At 36.9% G+C, this 20,430-nt stretch overlaps 2 protein-coding genes across 2 annotated transcripts; both read left to right on the top strand.

Moving 5' to 3' along the window:
• The first annotated feature begins 9,859 nt into the window (after positions 1 to 9,859).
• Positions 9,860 to 14,903, top strand: LOC113320394 (sanguinarine reductase-like). The gene is made up of 9 exons (XM_026568305.1): positions 9,860 to 10,210; positions 10,654 to 10,766; positions 11,087 to 11,140; positions 11,265 to 11,349; positions 11,657 to 11,762; positions 12,353 to 12,439; positions 12,544 to 12,641; positions 13,756 to 13,865; positions 14,574 to 14,903. Exons 1-9 carry the CDS (start codon positions 9,913 to 9,915, stop codon positions 14,637 to 14,639), a joined length of 1,017 nt encoding a protein of 338 aa, XP_026424090.1. The 5' UTR covers positions 9,860 to 9,912; the 3' UTR covers positions 14,640 to 14,903.
• Positions 14,904 to 15,586: 683 nt separating this feature from the next.
• LOC113320232 lies at positions 15,587 to 17,930 on the top strand. The gene has a single exon (XM_026568161.1). It carries the CDS (start codon positions 15,691 to 15,693, stop codon positions 17,890 to 17,892), a length of 2,202 nt encoding a protein of 733 aa, XP_026423946.1. The 5' UTR covers positions 15,587 to 15,690; the 3' UTR covers positions 17,893 to 17,930.
• Positions 17,931 to 20,430: the final 2,500 nt, after the last annotated feature.

Here is a 20,430-nt window from a genome sequence, read left to right as displayed (position 1 = left end):
CTATTGTGAGGTGATTAATAATACTAGGTTGTTCTTCGGGAATATAAGTCCGGATTATCAATTGGTTCCTGTTCACCTTGATTTATCAAAAGACGGAACAAAACTCATAGGTATATTCGTGGGAGATGGATTTATCTATTATCATAGACTTTTCTGTGTGATACAGATTTGTTTATTAAAGTCTTCGACTTTGAGTCGTATCAACTCTTAGTTGTGGGTGAGATCATCTAAGGGAATCAAGTACGTAGCATCCTTCTAGGATCAGAGACGTAGAAGCATAACTGTACCTTGGATCAGTGTGAGATTGGTTGGGGTTCAACTACAATCCAGACCGAAGTTAGTTTGGAGTAGGCTAGTGTCTGTAGCGGTTTAATACAGTGTGTGTTCAATATGGACTAGGTCCCGCGGTTTTTCTGCATTTGTGGTTTCCTTGTTAACAAAATTCTAGTGTCTGTGTTATTTCTTTTCCGCATTATATTTGTTTGTATAATTGAAATAATACAGGTTGTGCGCTGTTCAATCAATTAGAATATCCGACCTTTTGGTTATTGATTTAAATTGATTGACACTTTGGATATTGGTCTTTGGTACCATCCAAGTTTATCTCTCTTGTATTTAAATTGAGACTCACAGTTTGCTTGAGTAAGATTTAAATCGAGAGATAGAGATAAAAACTCTTTGATATACTTTTCTGTCTAGATTGAGTCTGACTGTCTAGTTGATTCTGTAGAAAGTATATTGGAGTTTGTCCATACAGATTGCTAAGCTAAATATTGGGTGTGGTTGTTAGACCCTCATTTTTTCACAACTTACGTCATCAAGTATGGAAATAATGATCTCTTGCTTCGTTTTTTCAGTCATATGATATGAGTTACCATAATGTCGCAATTACCTCGCAATTAGACGATATGAGAGGCAAAGTGTTGGACCATTAATACTGCAACACAATGCGGCTATCTATGTACCTTTCTCCGCGTCTCGAGGGATCAAGCACTAACCATAATTCATCTGAACCGGGACTAGCAATTAAATCCAACTCATGTTGAAGGCCAAGCCAAGTAAAGACTTGTCCATATTGGCCAGAGGGACGTCTGAACGATATGCACAGGTCTGTGCATAACTGATGTTTCCTTGAGGAAAACATCCTAAACCTTGAGGAAGCTCAACCAGCGCAACACATCCTCACTGTATATATATCTTATTGACATTTCTGCAAATAAAAATTCTGGAGAGGATTGGCACTGACTAAGTACCACTTCCTTGAGGAAGAGTCAGAACATAATCGTCCCGCAACATCATTAATGCTTCCACTAGTAAGTAACATGGTTAATGTTGCTTCCCGGAATAATCTTTACAAGCTTAAGATGAAGCCTCATCTTGTTCAACGATGCATCTTTGAGCATGCGTCATACGAAAAGTGCGGGTGCTACAAATTCAAAAAAGTTTATAAATAGATACAGTTGGTAATTGTGATTTAAAGTAGTAGCAAAAAGTTCTTTTGATTTCGTTTATATGTATATGGGTTTATACATTATTTCCATGATATCGTTATGAAAAATTAATGGGATCTATTGGTGAAGTGTTCTTTCTTTTATAATTAACCTGGGTACTCTATTTATGGTGTTTCAGTCACCTTTCAATGGTTTCCTTAGTCATTCAGTGCCATAAGAAGCAAGCGGGGATACTCCCCAGAAATGCTTTCTTCGTAGTTTTTTTTCCTTTGTTTTTGGGGACAAAGCAATTAAGAGGTTAAGTCAAATTGTCAGAACTTGAAGTAAGTGTAGTGGGAATCTGCTAACTCACAATGATTTTTTTCATTTATTACTTTATTGTTTCCATATCACACTTATTTATTCTCAATGACTTATCAAATGACATCCGTTTTATATTTTTAAGTTCAATTGTTGAGACAAGTTTCAAAGAAAGGGATTTTCATTTCTGAGAAGGACCTGATCAGTGTGCGACGCTAACACCCTACATTTTTAAGAATGAATATTACACCGTGTATTGACAATCCATGACTTCTTTGACTTTCTTATTGCATATTTCTTTTATTTTTCTTTCGTTTACTGCGATATGGCTGAACAAATCACGATGCTTACAAATCTCGCATATCAAAGTTACATTCTAAAACCTTGTACGAGAACTTGTATTGAGAAGGATTTCTCTCAAGTTGTAGTTATTCCATACGAAACTTAGCTTCTTGGAGATGATATAGACATAAAAACCATAGGTTGGCTCAACCCAGTCCTCTCATAATAGGGTTGGCTCCTCGCAGTTCTGCCTTTAACACTAACATTAGGTAGCAATCGACCCTCTCATGATGTTATAAGCCCAACTCACGTACCACTTGAATCGACAAACAACCGAACCCTTGGGACATTATTCAACCCCCTGGATGTGATGATTCGACATCTAGGTGCCAAACTTCCCCGTTAATAAGAAATCTTTGGAGTCATCATCATGTTATCCCCGACGTACCTTTGATCCGTTGGGCAAAAGCCCTTTCACATAGGATTCCAGAATCACTATGGACGAATTTCGTCTCTGTTTGTCTAGTAGGTCTCATAGTCATACATGCTTATACCATTACATTCACAAGCAGAATTAAAATTTGAGCCAACCTTCGCATGCCTCCATTACTCTTTAGGAGGTATCCGCCCCAGATAAACTACCTACCTCACAGTGTTTTTCCGATATCCGAATACCTAGCGCGGCGGTTAGACACCCTTAGACGAAATGTCTTTCATATTTTCATTCAAGATCTATAGTCAAGGTGCACATGGTCTTACCGTCTAACCTTTGGTACTCCGCATCTTCACGGATAATTTAATTTCATCGAGTATATGTTGGAGACAGTAGGGCAGTCGTTACATCATTCGAGTAGGTCATTATTTATGTGACAAGGAATTTTGCGACCTTAGGACAGGTTGAGTTAATACCATCATTTATTGGAACTTCTATTCAAATATAATCACACTTCCATCCAGCCTACCATCACCGAGCAGGTGTCAAACTTTATACTTTTGTATTACCACATAGTAGAATCTGGTGTTTTTAATAAACTGTCACTAACCCCTGATATATGCCATATTCCTAATTCATATAACAACTCCCCTTCTCCCAAAATTACGAGGTCATTTTATCGAGTTCCTTCGACATGGTTCTCTCAAACGCCGTAGTATACCTTACTTTAGTAAGTTTTATGATACTTTTTCACATCAAAAATGGTTTCCTAAGAAAATTAGAAGGAAAAAGAGGTTTAACCAAGAACGTCATTCAATTGATGAGCATAATGCTCATACTTGTGTTAGTTAATCACAAAGATTGAAACCTTACTCGCGAAAAATCCTGCTGAGTAAGATGTGCTAATGATCAGGTATACTTGATGAAAAATGTTCTCTGAGCTACTCTCTTATTGATTGTTATCTAGACTTTGGCACAGACAACACTGCATAAGTATTTTCATTTTCTTCAAAATAATTTTTGTTTTGAAAATTTTAGTTGATCCAATTTTTGGTTGTTTGTGCTACTCTTGTGCTCTACATTTTCCTCTTGTGAGTATATAAAATTTATTGAGCTAAGATTTGTGAAAGAAAATTTTCACATAGAAAGAATTTTGTTGTGTTTCTTTTGTAAAAGGAACTTTACAGTTTCATATTATGGGTAAGTCTGTGTTCGTATGGGTACCCGTTGTTACAAGTCATGAACCAACTCTGAAAAACCCTAAAAATATATTTTATGAGGAACCGTTTATACCCTTATCCTATTCAGTTGAGTTATCTCACTCTAGGTTATTTTTATCATATCAAGAATGTCGTCTCCTTCTCACACTTATGATTTTACGAATGGGTTTCTTGATAAAGGTATGGGTTACAGTTCCAAAGGGAAGAAGAAAAGAACCCTAGTAGAAGTTGACGATGTCAAAGATCAAAATCCTGATGATTATTCTGATGTCTCATGCTATTATGCATGTACTCATCAAGATGTAGAGCATGATGATATGGTTTCTGCTGAAGTGGTTCATGATTTTCTTAAATACTTTGAGGAAGCAAAATTGCAGCTCGTTGATATTATGAAAGGTCTCGATGTGTTACGAAGTGAGTTGAAAAGGGTTAATTCTGAACTTAATCTCATGAAGACACATGTTAAAGATCTTCTCAATGAGGATATATTCTCCGAAGAAGCAGTAGATGCTGTCAATCACAAGCTCAAAGGCCTTAAGACTCGTGAAGGTTCCGAAAATGTACTTTGATTTTAGTTCGAGTGTGTTTTTTGGTTCTTAGGAGTTGATTTTATTTTGTCTAGGAAACTTCTTATGAGAATTTATTCTTATTTTTAAGAAGGATAGCTGGGGTTTGGAATACCAAATATTGTGATTACACATAGCTATTTCAACGATTTTCATCTTGCAACGTTTTTAGATTCATTTAATTAAATTCTAAGTTATTTGTAAGATGATTTTTCAGTATTAATCTTTATTGGTTTTATATATTGTAAAAATATTTTATGGAATATGTTGTGTTTACGTCTGTGAACTATGATTATCTCATATGCTCAAAAGTTAAGTCTATTGTGTATTTATGCAAATATTGATAAAAGGTAGAATGAACTTTTCAAAATTTCGCAATATTGATCTTTCCCTGATCCACTTTTATGTTAGAGTACTGTATGGCTCCTTAATTTCTTATGTTGAGCATTCCCGATTAATTTAATCAATAAGTTCTCTTTTGGTTAATTTATTCGATTTTCCCGGACACAAATTCATGTGATTTGTTAATGTTCAAATAAATCCTTCTTTTCTTGTAAAAGTAAGGTCGCTCATGTTGGTCTTTCGGGAATGACATATTATGGGGAGAGTTCTTAATTGAACTTGTGCTTAATTTCCAGATGTGTGTGGGGAGTGCGGTTGTGGAATATTGTAGGAGTTATCTTGTATCTTAATAAACTCCTTGATGAATACACTAAGTTTCGACTATGTGAAATCATCGAAACAAGTTGATATGTTCTCTTTTAGTCATGAATTATCACTTTGAGAATTTTATTATGATTCCCTAGTTTTCGTACCTTTGCCAATTTATATTGACAAAAAAGGGAGAATTATTTGGAGGTTCACACTACCTACATATGGTTTACGGATCATTATGTAAAGGGGAGTAGTTTTCATTGGGATATGAAGTATTGACTACGGGGGAGAAATACATATCACCGTAGTATTATTTTCAAAGTTATGATGCAATTGGAACTTCATTCTGTGTAATAATATTATGACACTATATAACAATGATTGAGAACATTTGTTTTCTTATTGTTATAGCTATACATCTTCAACAACAATGATGCTGAGTCGAACACGTTCAGAATCGCTGGAGTACTTGGAGTAGCAAAAAATTCAAGGAATGTTGAAGATCCAAGGAAATCAAGCATGCCGGATGAGAAGCTGCAAAGTCTATTTATTTTGTAATCCATATGTATCGATAGTTTTGTCATTAAAATTGACAAGGGGGGAGATTGTTAGAGCACTGCTCGTTCGAACTCGCAAGCATTGCTATCTCCAGCTTGTTCGTCAAGTTTAGTTGATCAAAACTATAGTCTTGATTTCTAGTCTACTTATAGCTATGTTTAGGATTAGGATAGAATGTGTGAAAAACTGGGGGTATAATAATTACACCCAATATTCCATTTAGGCAATATGTATGGACAAACTCCAACATATTTCCAAGAGAATCAACTAGACAGTCATAATTAATCAAGGAAAATACATCAAAGAGTTCTATCTCAGTTTCTCAAATAAATCTGCAATCGAACAGATAGAAATCTGTGAGCCGGATTAATATGAGAAATAACTTGGATGGTACCAAAGACCAATATTCAAGTGTCAATCAATTTATATCAACAACCAAAGGTTGGATTATCTAATTGATTGAACCACGCACAACCTGTGATATTTCAATTATATAAAAATATAATGCGGAAAAGAAATAACACAGACACCAGAAATTTTGTTAACGAGGAAACCGCAAATGCAAAAAACCCCGGGACCTAGTCCAAATTTGAACACCACAATGTATTAAGCCGCTACAGGCTCTAGCCTACTACTAATTAACTTCGAACTGGAATGTAGTTGAGCCCTAACCAATTTCACACTGATTAAGGTACAGTCGCGTTCCTTACGCCTTTTGAACCACGCCGGATTCTGCGCACTTGATTCCCTTAGTTGATATCGCCCACAACTAAGAGTTGATACGACCCAAAGTCGAAGAAGACTCGATAAACAAATATGTCTCACACAGAAAAGTCTATTGAATAGATAAATCTGTCTCCCGCATAAATACCTACGAGTTTTGTTCCATCTTTTGATAAATCAAGGTGAACATGAACTAAATGATACACCAGACTTATATTCCCGAAGAACAACCTAGTAATATCAATCACCTCACAATAATCTTAATCGTGTGAAAGCGAAACAAGATATTGTGGAATCAAAAACGATGGGATGAAGATGTTTGTGACTACTTTTTATCTTACCTATCGGAGATTAAATCTCGAGAAAATCTAAGAGAAGATAATACTCAATACGATATAACAAAGTAAGATCAGAACACGCAACTACAAAGAAAATAGTTGGGTCTGGATTCAGAATCCCAATGAAGTATTTAAGTCGTTAACCTATAATGGTTTTAAGAAAAACCTAGGTTAAAGGAGAACCGAATCTAGTCGCAACAAGTATCACACAAGAGGTGTGGGGATTAGGTTTCTCAGTTGTTAGAGTTCTCCCTTAAATAGTATTCAAATCAGGGTTTGCAATCAATGTTACCTTGGTAACAAAGCATTCAATATTCACCGTTAGATGAAAACCTGATTAGAGTCAACCATTAGATCGAACTTAGCTTGTTATACACAAATGAAATGTGACTTTATTTAGGTATGAGTAACCGTACCCAAACGTGTGCACATAGTTGACTCAACAACAGTTAACCGAAGTTAGCTATATGAACACTTTCATATAAACCTTTTTCATCTTAATCACAACTAGTTCAAATGATTCAAATGAAACTAGTTATGGAGTTGTTCAATTATTTATATTCTCATAGAAGTATACAAGAAACAATTGAAACAAAATCGATTTTGATTCACTTGAATCAATTCATGAACATTATAGCCACGGTTTGCAAAAGATTGCATTCCTTAATATATAAACGTATTAGTTCATGAACAAACCGATTTTAGAACTTAACCCATTCAAATATGCAAACAAGTGCGCATACTTAGAGTTCTGGACTTGGTTTAGGTTCGCCAGTATGCGAACGGGTATGCATACTGTCGTACACTATCAAACTCAGTTGAATTCCGGACTTGAACTATTACGCCGGTACGCATATGGGTATGCATACTAAGTTCCCAGACTTCAACTTCCAAACCAGCACACATACATGTATGCATACTATGGTTCCAGGAATTTGAAAACTTGCAACAATTAGCATACAAGTACGCATATTGTGCTATATTCAACCAACGGTTAATCGTTCTAAACTCCATCTTAATCATTGAAACATTCTTGGAAGACGGGAATAGCTGTACCACACAATCTATTAGCTTCAAAGCAATTTTCAAGTGACCAATAGAACAACACGAAACATTCCGAGTCTACATCAAATGACTGTCGCACACAAATCATGTAAGAATATGTCGCTTTAGGGTATGATAACATTTCATCAGGAAGATATCCCTCATAGTTAAAAGTTTTTTCCTAAAAGTTTCAAACTCATAAAGGTTTTGATGACGTATTGTTTTCATTTCTTAGAAGGCAAGGCTCATTAGCGGTTTGAACCCCTCACATGTAGGACATATGAGTATCTTTACCCCTATCTTGCTGCTCGATCTGATACTCCAAGAGACAGGCACGGTTTAGTAGTCAAAGAAACTTCGTCATTTTCGTATACCCATCAGACTAAGCCGTTTCTAGTTTTTCTTATGGACCGATTCACTATGCGTAGATTTATTAAACGCAAAAAACCTTTAACTGGTAAAAAATCTTATTTTTTACAGGATATCTTGTTGCTCATGTCGGCATTCTCACTTATGATATCTCCAGGTCTTGTCACCAAAAACCTTCACCGATTGACAGAATATCCCGCTACTGACACTTGATTCAATGTCTCGTCGCTTCGGCGAATCACTTGAGCCTCGATATATTTTCGGTGCCATGGTGCTAGACCAGTGAACTATTTCGGTTTCTTCAGATGATGGCCGCTTCTATTCCTAATTGTCATAGATCGTCATTTCCTTTTCCACTAAGTGGTTGTTTGGGACCTTAGCGTACAGATAGAGATGTTTCGCTCTCCAATTTGGATCTTAGCCCCCAAAGTCTGTCTGTATAAACAATTTAACCCCGTACTCGGAGTTTCCCCTTGTTGGTAAATAAAATTGTGGCCACCCTAGCCCAATGAGCCTCTACCTCGGCCCGTCGACTTTATACGCTCTACTAAAATACATTTCACGGAAAATCAGCTATATCAGATCTTGATTGGCCTTTCACCGCCATAATCCATCCACGTATTTTTCCACATACATAAGTTCGATCCTCCAAGACCTGTTAGGGCTCTCTTCAACCTGCTCATGGCTAGATCGATTGGTTTAAGGTCAAATAAGAAAAACTATAAAATTAATCTTTGGAAACGCCTAAACCTGATAGCTTAAGATGCTCTCCGCATTTTCTCGTGGACTAATCATGCAAAAGGTACGCAGTTAGAGCCATTTGATCCTTTGACCGATTGTTTGTATTGAATTTCAAGTTCTCTGTTGCACTCCCTAAATAAAGTTATTTGCACCTTTCCCTCACAGTTTTTGTACACCATTAGTCACTGAATACTTAGGATTATATGGTGGTCCTCCTTCATCACGTAAAAACGATCATTATTCAAACACATTGTGTTTACTGGGAAGGATCGAATCTTGGAACGAGTCTACGGGGTACTCATCTTCTTTGGCCAGATCTTCTAATCTTTTCATACAGTTACCTGCACGTGTAGAACCTTGGTCGTCGCTTGCAAGTTTGTCCATCATTCATTATGGAAGAAAGCTAGCAATCTTTTTAAGCTCTATCTAGCTTCGTTGGCCGCAACTAAGGGGGTCATGATTGATTTTCTTTCCTATAGCTACTCAGATGTCTCAGTTCGTTAAGTTTGCAAGTACAATGAGCACATACTCGCTATGGAACTTGGATACGGTTTTCCGATCGGAAATCCATGGATTAGAGACGGTATCTCCCAATGGCCTTTCGCCTCTGAAAGCGCCCTTCATTCTCAAAGCCCGGGATTCCATCCAATTACTGCACTCTTTGCTACAATACCCACAACTGAAGACCAAAACCATCTCGGCTTTCGAGTGTATTTTTCTTTGACTTTGAGTTCGATAACTTCGTGAAACTCTAGTTTTTGAAGTTTTTCTTCTCATATGATGAAAGTGATTCTTTCTCTACTTTCACCAAGTTCTTTAAAGTTATGTTTTTCTTCTTTAACGAGCTTACTAAATTTACGTTATTAGTCTTTATTGAATAATGAAAGTGAACGAAATCTTATTGAAAGACGGAAAAACGTGACACTGCCAGTTAAATTTCCCATGAGACAAAAAACCAATGAAAGACGAACATTATTTTTGCTACTAAACTCCGGTTACCCACAACGTCCTCGGCCTTCCACACTTGCCCGTCTTTTTGGAACATATTCTCTTATGAGTTTAGTTGATGGGAGGGTCAGCACCCGATAAGAGCCCGATAAGTAAGGGCCGGCACCTGAATGACCTGTCAAGTTTAGTCCTTTTATGACAACCCCAATTTCTCTCCAGTCTCAAGTCTCAACCGTTGGAGACGTTTCCCTCCGTCTCTTATCTATTTCCCCTTGCTCTGTCTTCATGGCTACCAAACTATCACTTTGCTCAGTTCATGATTTTACCATCTCATTCAACAAATTCTCAAAAACCCATCGAAGAATCTCCCATCTCTCTCTTTCCCCTCCATTAAAATCTAGTAGTTATTGTTTCTCGAACAACATTTCAATTAGTACTAGGAGTAAAGGAGAAGCCTCACTACTAGTAAGTCATGCAGTTAAAGAGGACCAAGGGATTCAAACTTCTAAGGAAAATCAGAGTTCTGATTCAAATGTATCATCTTCTAAGCTTGTCTTAGTTATTGGTGGCACTGGTGGTGTTGGTATGCAGTTTTTCTCCCCCCCTTGCACCTGTTCATCTACTTGTATATCTTGAAGTTTCTTTTTCTCTGTTAATATGGATGGTATATTTTCCCTTCAAAATCTTATGGGTTTGTCGATCACTGTAAGTTAGAAGTAGGGTTCTTTTAATCTCTGATAGTTTATCCCCGAAACCCTTAACACTAGGTTTGAAAATGTGTGTACCTCCTCAACTGTGCTTATGCCTAACAAAAATCTCTAGTATGATCAATTCGGGGATATAAACCACTTCAGATTAATGGATTTTCCCTAAATTTGCACCTAATTATCTCTTCATTCCTCCCCCCCTCTCTTTTTTTTTTGATTGGTAAAAGTTGCTCTTCTCTTGGTAATATTGTTTAGGTCATTAATCTGTTTAATTTACATTGACTCTTTCTTGTAATTTATGTTTATTAGTCTATTTCAGGGCAGTTGATTGTAGCATCCTTGCTAAGCAGGAACATAAAAGCACGCGTATTGATTCGAGATCCTGAAAAGGCAAAATCGTTGTTTGGCGAGCAGGATGAAAACAGTTTACAGGTATTACATTCTATTTGATGCAATGTATTCACTGGTTACTGCTGTTTTTTGTTCTGATATTCCAGTTGTTATGGACCATGATCATTCACAACATCCAATGTTTCCTATTGGCTTCAGTAGTTTCCATAACTAGGATAAAACTCTCCTTACCAATTTTTCTTTATCATTATTCTGAAGTGTTTTGAGTTGAAACTCCACCCTGGCACTTAATTTCTTGTAATCAAGGCACTCAACCATTAATGAGATTTTAGGCCTGTATCAAATACCTTTTTATAGCAAAAATGGATCTGTTCATGTCTGAATGGATGTTTACTTGATAGGTATGGAAAGGGGACACAAGGAACCCGAAAGATCTTGATCCAGCTGTTTTTGAGGTCTGTTTAACAACCTTTGGAGCTCGAATGATGTGAATGATTAATTTGGCTTTTATAGTTTGGAACTTAGTTATTTTGGTGGATGTTCTATTAGGATTAAATTTTTAAGAAAACTCTATTGTAGGGAGTCACACATGTAATATCCACCACTGGAACAACAGCTTTCCCTTCTAAGCGATGGGATGGAGATAATACGCCCGAAAGAATAGGTCAGACATTGCAGCTTATAGGAGTAAAACATTTTCATATTTATTGACAATCAAAATACTGAGGTAGTCAGTCTCTATGTACCACTGCCAATCCTTCGATCCATACATTATCTTGTCTCGTAATTTTTATTACACGGAAGAACAGGAATCAGTCCATCCATATTGTTTGTTTGCAGTTTTAGTTTTTTAATTTATGGCTAAGATATTTATTGTATCTTATCCTACGATATGTTGAATTGCTTAGGTTTCTCTTTAGACCTTCAACATATACATTTTCAACACTCAATGGTGTTTTTCATGTTTTAAGATTGGGAGGGTGTTCGGAACCTTGTGAGTGCAATTCCTCCAACTATTAAAAGATTCGTTCTTGTCTCATCAGTGGGAGTGACGAAGTTCAATGAATTGCCATGGAGGTATGTGAGCACCACTTTGTTCAATACCTTACCAAATTATATTCAGTTGGAATTACATGAGATAAAGATAGATCAGCAAAAATCACATATCTATAGTGGTGCTCAAATCTGTTCTATGGGTGTGATGAAACGTGAAATTTGATTATGTTTCAAGCAGTTAATTCTCCAGATGTGTAAGTTTTCATGCAGTAGATTATAGAAGGTACTTAAATGTAGCATGGCTCTGGTTTACAATCTCATTGTTCATCTAAAATTGGGCTCAATAGGAAAACCAAGTGTTTTGCTATCATAATTGTTTAATACTGAACAGTTAAAGTGTTGATAAGAAATAGTATGTTTTATTATCGACTAACCATTGGACACAGGAATCTAAAGTTGGCTTGGCTCCAAAGTCCTATGTGTCATTTGGAGCCAACTCTCAGTCTAAACATGAGTGAAGTGACATACCATGATGTCAGAGTTACGTACTGATACTTGGCATTGATTTAAAATTTTGAAATGGATGATAACTCTCAGTTCTTTGCTGTAAGATGAACAATATAAACTTTTGTGTAGGGCTTCTTAACTAGTGGGTGAAGTTTTTTCAACAGTATCATGAATCTCTTTGGCGTTCTCAAGTATAAGAAGATGGGAGAGGATTTTGTTCGCAATGCCGGTCTTCCATACACCATCCTAAGGTAATATTCCTTCTGTTTGAATTTGCTTGAATAATTTAATTTAATTTGGGTTCTTTGAAGTTTCATTAATCTTACTTTATATTACATTACCATTTGTGTATCAGACCCGGAAGATTGACTGATGGACCATACACCTCATATGATCTGAATACGTTGCTCAAAGCGACTGCTGGACAACGCCGAGCAGTTCTCATAGGTCAAGGTATTCCATAATTTTTCTTAGATTTCTAGATGTTGACGATATCGCCTTAAATTCTGCAGGAGTCTGCTTGGTTTTGGAGAACCAACATGATGTAAATGTTGCATTCACCTTCCTCAATTTGGGAGCAACATTTCATTACTAGTGTTAGCTCACCACTTGTATTTGTTAGTTAGCATCTTCTTTAAAATATGAAATATCTTGTAAACCCTCTATTCAGAACATGGTCAAATGGTGTTAGCCAACCGAATAGTCTGAAGCCAAAAGGGAAACCCCTGTTTACAGATGTCAAAAGATACTGTAACCGCAACAAAAATGTCTACGAAGGCACTATTAAGGATAAAATCATCTGTAAGCCGATACCGATTAGGTAATTAATTCATACTAGCACTAGACTTGGCCCCTGGCAGACCCAAACCACCTAGACCTGCCCCTGAGCAGACCCAGCTCCATCTCCTTTATTTACATACACCACATTCCCGACTAGGCCCCCAACCTCCAACCCCATCCATTTGTAAAGGGGGTTGTGAAGGTTCCAACCCTCTCATGATGGGTATCAAACCATCAACGTCTCTCCCACAAGGGAAGAGGGGAAAATTAGCAACCATTGTACTAGACATGGGATACTCCCAACACTACTCCAGTCGTATTTCTCTTTTGGTTTAGCACATAAAAGAATGGCTAAAGTGGAAACTGCTGGTCATTCAAAGCATTGCAACCTTGATCGTTGTTAATCAAAGTTTTACCGGAATATGGCTAAAGCGTACAGTTTGGATTAATGGATCCATTAATTAAACAATAGCCGTGTTTCTGTAGAATAGTTCTTATTGAGGTTTAAAAGTTGCAAAATTTATCAATTCCAAATGTAAGAATAAGTGTTACTAGGACCAGGAAAAGGAGACCCTCTAAAATAGAAGATAGGAAATCCTTATTATACATGAAAAGGAATAGAGCTGTTTGACCCCCATTAAACAGAGATGACTTAGTCAGCTGGATGTCCTACAATATAAATCCCCTATAAATCCTTGTATGTAGTCTCAAACTCTCAATGATGCTTCTTTTCTTCTTGTTCCTAGCTCTTCGATGTCTCTTATGTTATAATAATCTAATCTTTCAGGAGATAAGCTTGTGGGGGAGGTCAGCAGGCTTGTTGTTGCCGAGGCTTGCATACAGGCATTAGATATCGAACTTACTGAAGGACAAATTTATGAAATCAACTCAGTTGAGGTATAAATCATTACTTTGTGACACTTTGTTTTTGTTATGAATAATAGATATGTGGTTGTACATTCGCAACAAACATATGTTATTCAGTCGTTCTATGATGTTGTTTTTTCCTTTCTCAATTTCTTTGCAAATAATCAAAATTGTGCAATTTGTACATCTGCATAGGTTCATTCCACTGTGAACCGCATCCCTGACTATTAAGCGTAACAAAACGGATTTCTAGTGGCAATATTAGGCTCAGTTAGAAATGAATCAATGGATAATATTTTTGGGAAGTCTTATTTAATACTTGTCATGCAACTCTATTTGGTAATGAAAAACTCTCAGAAAATTAATTTCTTCTATATTTGCAACTCTATTTGGTAATGTTAAACTCATCCAAAATCATAGACTGTTGGTGGATTCACAAGATGAGCATTTTTTCTATGCGATGTGTAAAAACATAATTTAGCTGTTGTTTTGGCTGCAAGTGTGCTTCACACCTACATGAGCCTGGGTGGCCCTAAATATTTAGCTATGCGATACTGATCATTAAGCTTGTTTACTTACTTTATCGTAAAAACATTTGTATGAGCGGGGTCAATCAGGGACACCTTTTTTTGGCACTCACTTGGGAGTCAAATTATCCGCATTGCGAATATTCTGGAAATTCTTGATCTTGTAAACGTCACTTCGTTGTTCAATACTAACTAGATAGGAATGTTGCAGGGAGACGGGCCAGAAAGTGATACAGAGAAATGGACAGAGCTTTTTAAAGCTGCACAAACTCAATAACATGGTTTGTTGCAGGTCTATTCTCGATTTTATCTGTAAAGTTATATTTTCAGCTTGAGAAATGCAAATAAGAAGAAAACAAACTCAATTTCCATCTGGCTTGTAAATGAAATACAAACAGAATTCTAAGTTATAAAAGCTCAAATCTGCAGGTTAACTTAGTACTTATCATGTATGTATGCAAACCGAATCTTATATGTTTGTAAAATTATTTACCCCTCTTGTATCTTCAAACATCAGTGTTCAAGGCATCCATTCTATTTATTTCTTATTGACTTGTTACAACAGAGCACCTCAGTCAACCATCTGTTCTTATGAGAAGTTCTGAGTAACTAAAGAGTGAAGTCACTGAGATTCTTTTTTTTTAGCACTGAGATTATTACGTTAGTCGTTCTTCCCTAACAGAAACAGAACTGTAAGCCAAACTTCCCGATGACATGCAAGGGACCAGCCTGAATCATGACCTGCCCAGGGCCAGGATACATAATATTTGAGGTGATTTTCAATTTGTTTGGTACCGCAGTTTCTAATTTGACACTGAAATTTGCATCGGCATCCCGAAAGTTGAGTACTGAAGACCGATCCTGAACACATGGATATGTGAGGTGGTTAGGGGCCAGGGCCCATACCCTACGGTCAGGATAGGAGCCCATATTATGAAGGTATTTCCCATCTTTCTTTTGGATGAAGGTATAAAATTATAAATCCGGAATCCAAATTGCATTCTTATAGGGCGCAGCATGCCATTGCCAGCATCCCTAACAGAACTGGAAGCCAAACTTTTGCTGTCATCTCCCTTTCCCCGCCATCTCTTTCTTTTTTTTAATTTCCGTTTCTTCTTCACCCCCTTTGAAACCCTAAGTTGGGCGTCAACAACATCTGGTTTCAACTCTTTAATTCTCTAAAACTTGGATTTTTGTTTCTTTTCAAGCTTTGGGTTTGTCAGATACTGTTTAAAATTTTCAAGCTTTAATATATCTTATCGGGGATTAGGGTTTTGGGTTTAGTTTGCTGCAGGTAGATTTATTGAGTGAATGATTAAGTTGTTGTGATGGCGAATCACGAGTTGATACTCGGGCACAACCGAGAATTAAATTTTGGACAGTTGGGTCTTGAGCATCATAGTAACCATGTGGGTTTGGATTTAGGAGGACAGAGTAATGATTTGGATTTAGGTCATACGACTGAGTACCATGATCAAAGCTTTAGTTTACAGCAGAATTATGAGAACAGCCAGAGTGGATTCGATTTGTGTCAGAATCAAAACCCTGAATATGAACATGGGAGAAGTGTCGATGACGAGCAGCATCAAATTGTTATTGCTGCGCAACATTATGACTTGGGTTTTGGAGAAGACCATGAATTGGTTGTTTCAGATGGGAATGAGCTTGAGCAGAATTTAGACTTAGTTGTGCACCAGAACCAGGAGATGGGTCTTGAAGCTTCTGATGATATGGTTCGGCAGCATCATTTGGTAGTGAGTACTCCTGTTGTTCAGTCGCGTGAGCTTGCGCTCAATCCTAACTATGAATTGGATCTTGGACAAGAGTTCCCCGATGTTAAGAGCTGTAGAAGAGCTTTAAGGGATGCAGCAATTGCTCTCCACTTTGAGATACAGACAGTCAAGTCTGATAAGACGCGTTTCACAGCTAAGTGTGCTAGTGAAGGATGTCCATGGAGGGTTCATGCTGCAAAGCTTCCTGGTGTTCCTACCTTCACTATCAGGACCATAAATGAAGGGCATACATGTGGAGGTATCACACATCTTGGCCATCAGCAAGCTTCGGTTCAATGGGTTGCAAACTCTGTTGAACAGCGCCTTAGAGAGAATCCGGATTACAAGCCCAAGGAGATACTCGAAGAGATCCATAGAGCTCATGGGATCACATTATCATACAAGCAAGCATGGAGAGGGAAAGAGCGAGTTATGGCTGCTGTTCGTGGCTCGTTTGAAGAAGGGTATCGCCTCCTTCCCCAGTACTGTGACCAAATTAAACGAACGAATCCAGGGAGTATTGCATCAGTCTACGCAAATCCACAGGATAGCTGCTTTCAGCGTCTTTTTGTTTCATTTCAAGCATCAATCTTTGGTTTTGTGAATGCTTGTCGGCCTTTACTTGGTCTTGATAGAACACTCTTGAAAAGCAAGTACCTTGGGACCTTACTGTATGCCACTGGTTTTGATGGTGATGGTGCTTTATTTCCTTTGGCTTTTGGAGTAGTTGATGAGGAAAGTGATGATAACTGGATGTGGTTCTTATCCGAGCTTCACAACCTGATAGAGGCTAATATGGAGAACATGCCAATGCTCACTATCATATCTGATAGGCAGAAGGGAACCGTAGAAGGAGTTGGGGCAAATTTTCCGACTGCTTTTCATGGATTTTGCATGAGTCACCTTAGTGATAGCTTTCGAAAGCAGTTCAATAACACAATGCTGGTTAATCTACTATGGGAAGCTGCTTGGGCTCCTACTGCAATTGAGTTTGAAGGCAAAGTACTGGAGATTGGAGAAATTTCACAAGATGCTGCTAATTGGGTTCAAAAAAGTTCACCTCATCTTTGGGCTACAGCTTATTCTGGAGGATCTCGTTTCGGGCATCTGACGGCTAACATAGTTGAATCCTTGAACTCTTGGATACTTGAAGCGTCTGGTCTTCCTATAATTCAAATGATGGAATGCATTCGTAGGAAGCTTATGACTTGGTTTAATGAACGCCGTGAAACAAGTATGAAATGGACTACAATACTTGTGCCATCTGCTGAGAGAAGGGTTGCTGAGGCTCTGGAGCGGGCTCGCAGTTATCAGGTGCTCCGTGCAAACGAAACTGAATTTGAAGTGATTTCTCATGAAGGAACGAATATTGTGGATATTCGAAACCGTGGTTGTTCGTGCTCTGGATGGCAACTTTACGGGATTCCTTGTGCCCATGGTGCTGCAGCGCTTCTCTCTTGTCGGCAGAATGTCCATCGATTTACTGAGAGTTGTTTCACTGTTACAACTTACCGGAAAACATACTCGCAGACTCTGCATCCTGTTCCTGACAAAAGCCTCTGGAAAGAATCATCTGAGAATGGAGCAAATCCAGCAGCTAATGTACTCGTCAACCCACCTAAGTCACTTAGACCACCTGGCCGGCCAAGGAAGAAGCGGGTCCGTACAGAAGACCGTGGTCGTGCCAAGAGAGTTGTCCATTGCAGTCGCTGCAACCAAACAGGTCATTTTAGAACAACATGTGCTGCACCTATATAAGGCTTCCGTTTTCTTCTCTGTTATTCGGACTAGTTTATCACCCGTGCGATGCACGAGTTTATTTCTTATTTGTGGAATATTGGACTCATGTTTAGAATTAATTTCTACCAAAACCTAAAAATTATAAAAAGAAAAATGATAAAAAGCAATAAGCTAATATTTAAGTTGGTGCGCAAGAAAATAAAACAAAAAAGGGCTAAAACAGATATGAATTTGTAGGAGACAATGCATTGAAAATGAAATTCTTTTAGAATTCTTTGACATCCTCTTTTTCTTGGTCGTAAAACATTTTTCCACCTCTTCTCTCTCCCTGTAAGAAACGATCGCTATCTTGGACATAAATATTCTTCATTTTCTCTTTGTCTTGGTTTCCATGTTGAAACCAAAAGAACAACAAATAGAAAAAAAAATTATTATCCTCAAATCATTAAATATTGCCAAAAAATCTTCTAGATTGTTCTCCTTCACAATATTATGCAAATGTATCATTGTATTTCTTGAAAAATATCGGTATGAAGGTAATAGTTATTAAGATATCTAATTCTCGATACCTTCTTACAGAGCTTTTCGATGCTACGTTACATGAACTGTTTTGTACTTACATGATTTAATTGTCCTAAGCAATTTAAGAAGGAAAAAACATACCATTTTCCTCGAGTAATTTAAGAAGATAAAAACGTAATTCTTTCAGCTCCATTATGTGTTTTCTTTCAAAACGCGCACCATCATATTTTTAAAACCTCTGATTTGTGGTTTATATAAAGAAGATAATTAGGGTTGGACATATATATTTTTGTTGACTACTGAGAATTGTTTTTATATTTTGTTTGGATTTTAAAGATATTTGATCTCGATTATTTGGAACATGTACGTTTATGCATATTTGGTAAGAATGATAGGTCCCAGCGAGACCAATGCATTTACAGAGTGCCAGGGCAAAGGGTGAATTGCACCATGAGAATTGTGAGTATTCATCAACTTAAGGTTAAGAAAATGGTCTTAATTTGTTAAATAACTTGTTAAGCAACAATTGATTTGAAAGGTGATTGTCCTGCAAGGATTTTTCAAATGGTATCATTTCTAGCTAACTCCGTAAAACATCCATATGATCTGCAAAATCGCTCCATAATATGACAGGAAAAACTACTCCATAATGCTGGAAGTTGGAACTAATGAATTCGTGACTTAGAAAAAATCTATCAAAACAACTACCAGAACAATACATGCACATTTTTAGTTCCTAAAATATCAAACAAAGTTAATCTTAAGAAAAAACAACCTAAAGTCAGCAAAAGAATAATAGAGAAACTCTAAATAATTAGTCCAAAGGAAATAAATTTAAAACCAAATCATAATAGATTTTTATTCACTGATCACATTCCTGTAGGCCATTGGTTGGTGATATATAATCTGGTATTATCAGATATGTATAGATATGTATTGACGCACGTCCCGTGAATTATTCTTCTTGATGAAGATAATTTTCAAATTTGTTGGTCCATCAGATGTATTTGAAATGCCAATGTATGTTAGATTTTCATTTTCATCAAAGCTTCTACTCTCAAGTATAATCAGGCATTGGTTAAACCTTATGTTGTTCCTAGTTTTCATCCATTTAAATAAATAAAGTGTACCTTTTGAGTCACGATTATGAACCTGCCGAAAATTCATCAATTTTGGTTAAGTTTATGAGCCACTTTTTGAGCGTGATAGTGAAGCTTAGTACATACGTGTGGTCAGTGGTTTATAAGGCCTATTCATATGCACCATGTCGAAAAAATTTGTTTGAAATGCCATGTGGCATGGAAAATAAGTTTCCCCCATATGGTAAATATGGCAAATTTTGATTAAAAATATAAATTTAATTCTGTTCGGTGGGACCCTAATTAATAAAAAATATATTTATGTTTGTGTGGTGGGGTATTTATAAAAGTTTTAGTATTATAATATATGTAGTGGGACCCATTAAATATAAAAGTATATTAGAATAATTAAAAAGTAGGAGAGAAAGAGAAATTATATATCATATATATAAAATTACTCGGAGATGGAAAGACCATCGAGCAATGGAGTCTCTATCGCCCGACTCCGTAGCATATGTTTGTATATATGTTATATTTGACATATAAACATATATGCTTGGAAATTGTCATACCCATAATGAGTGCATATATATAACAAATATAATGGTTCCACATGCATAGGAATAGGCCCAGTGATTATATCAAAATTTGTTTGTTAAGAGGATAAGAAGCTTGCATTCTAATACCACAGTTATCTTTGTATATTCTCCAAAACGTCTAGCTACACAATTGTATTCTCCAATGTGCCATATCTAGCGGCAATCGCACTATAGTCTAATATTGCTCCTTCATATGTATGAGAGCCTAAAACACTCACACCTTAAATTATTATAATATTTGTGTTAGATTGAACTACAATGCTACAACTACGTACAACTATATGGTATTTGATATGATGCAGATAAGGTTCATGCGTAGAAGAAAATAAATAATAGTACTTATCGATTTCATTTTT

This window comes from Papaver somniferum, chromosome 11 (assembly GCF_003573695.1).
Source record: "Papaver somniferum cultivar HN1 chromosome 11, ASM357369v1, whole genome shotgun sequence".
Lineage (NCBI taxonomy): Eukaryota > Viridiplantae > Streptophyta > Magnoliopsida > Ranunculales > Papaveraceae > Papaver > Papaver somniferum.
The sequence above is the reverse complement of the archived record's forward strand: the minus strand, read 5'-3'. Positions and strand labels throughout refer to the sequence as shown.

Coding starts and splice junctions, on each gene's coding strand:
- LOC113320394 (XM_026568305.1), top strand. CDS start 9,913: ATGGCTACCAAACTATCACTTTGCTCAGTTCATGATTTTACCATCTCA. Junction 11,350..11,656: donor TAATACGCCCGAAAGAATAG/GTCAGACATTGC, acceptor TCATGTTTTAAG/ATTGGGAGGGTGTTCGGAAC. Junction 11,763..12,352: donor TTCAATGAATTGCCATGGAG/GTATGTGAGCAC, acceptor TTTTTTCAACAG/TATCATGAATCTCTTTGGCG.
- LOC113320232 (XM_026568161.1), top strand. CDS start 15,691: ATGGCGAATCACGAGTTGATACTCGGGCACAACCGAGAATTAAATTTT.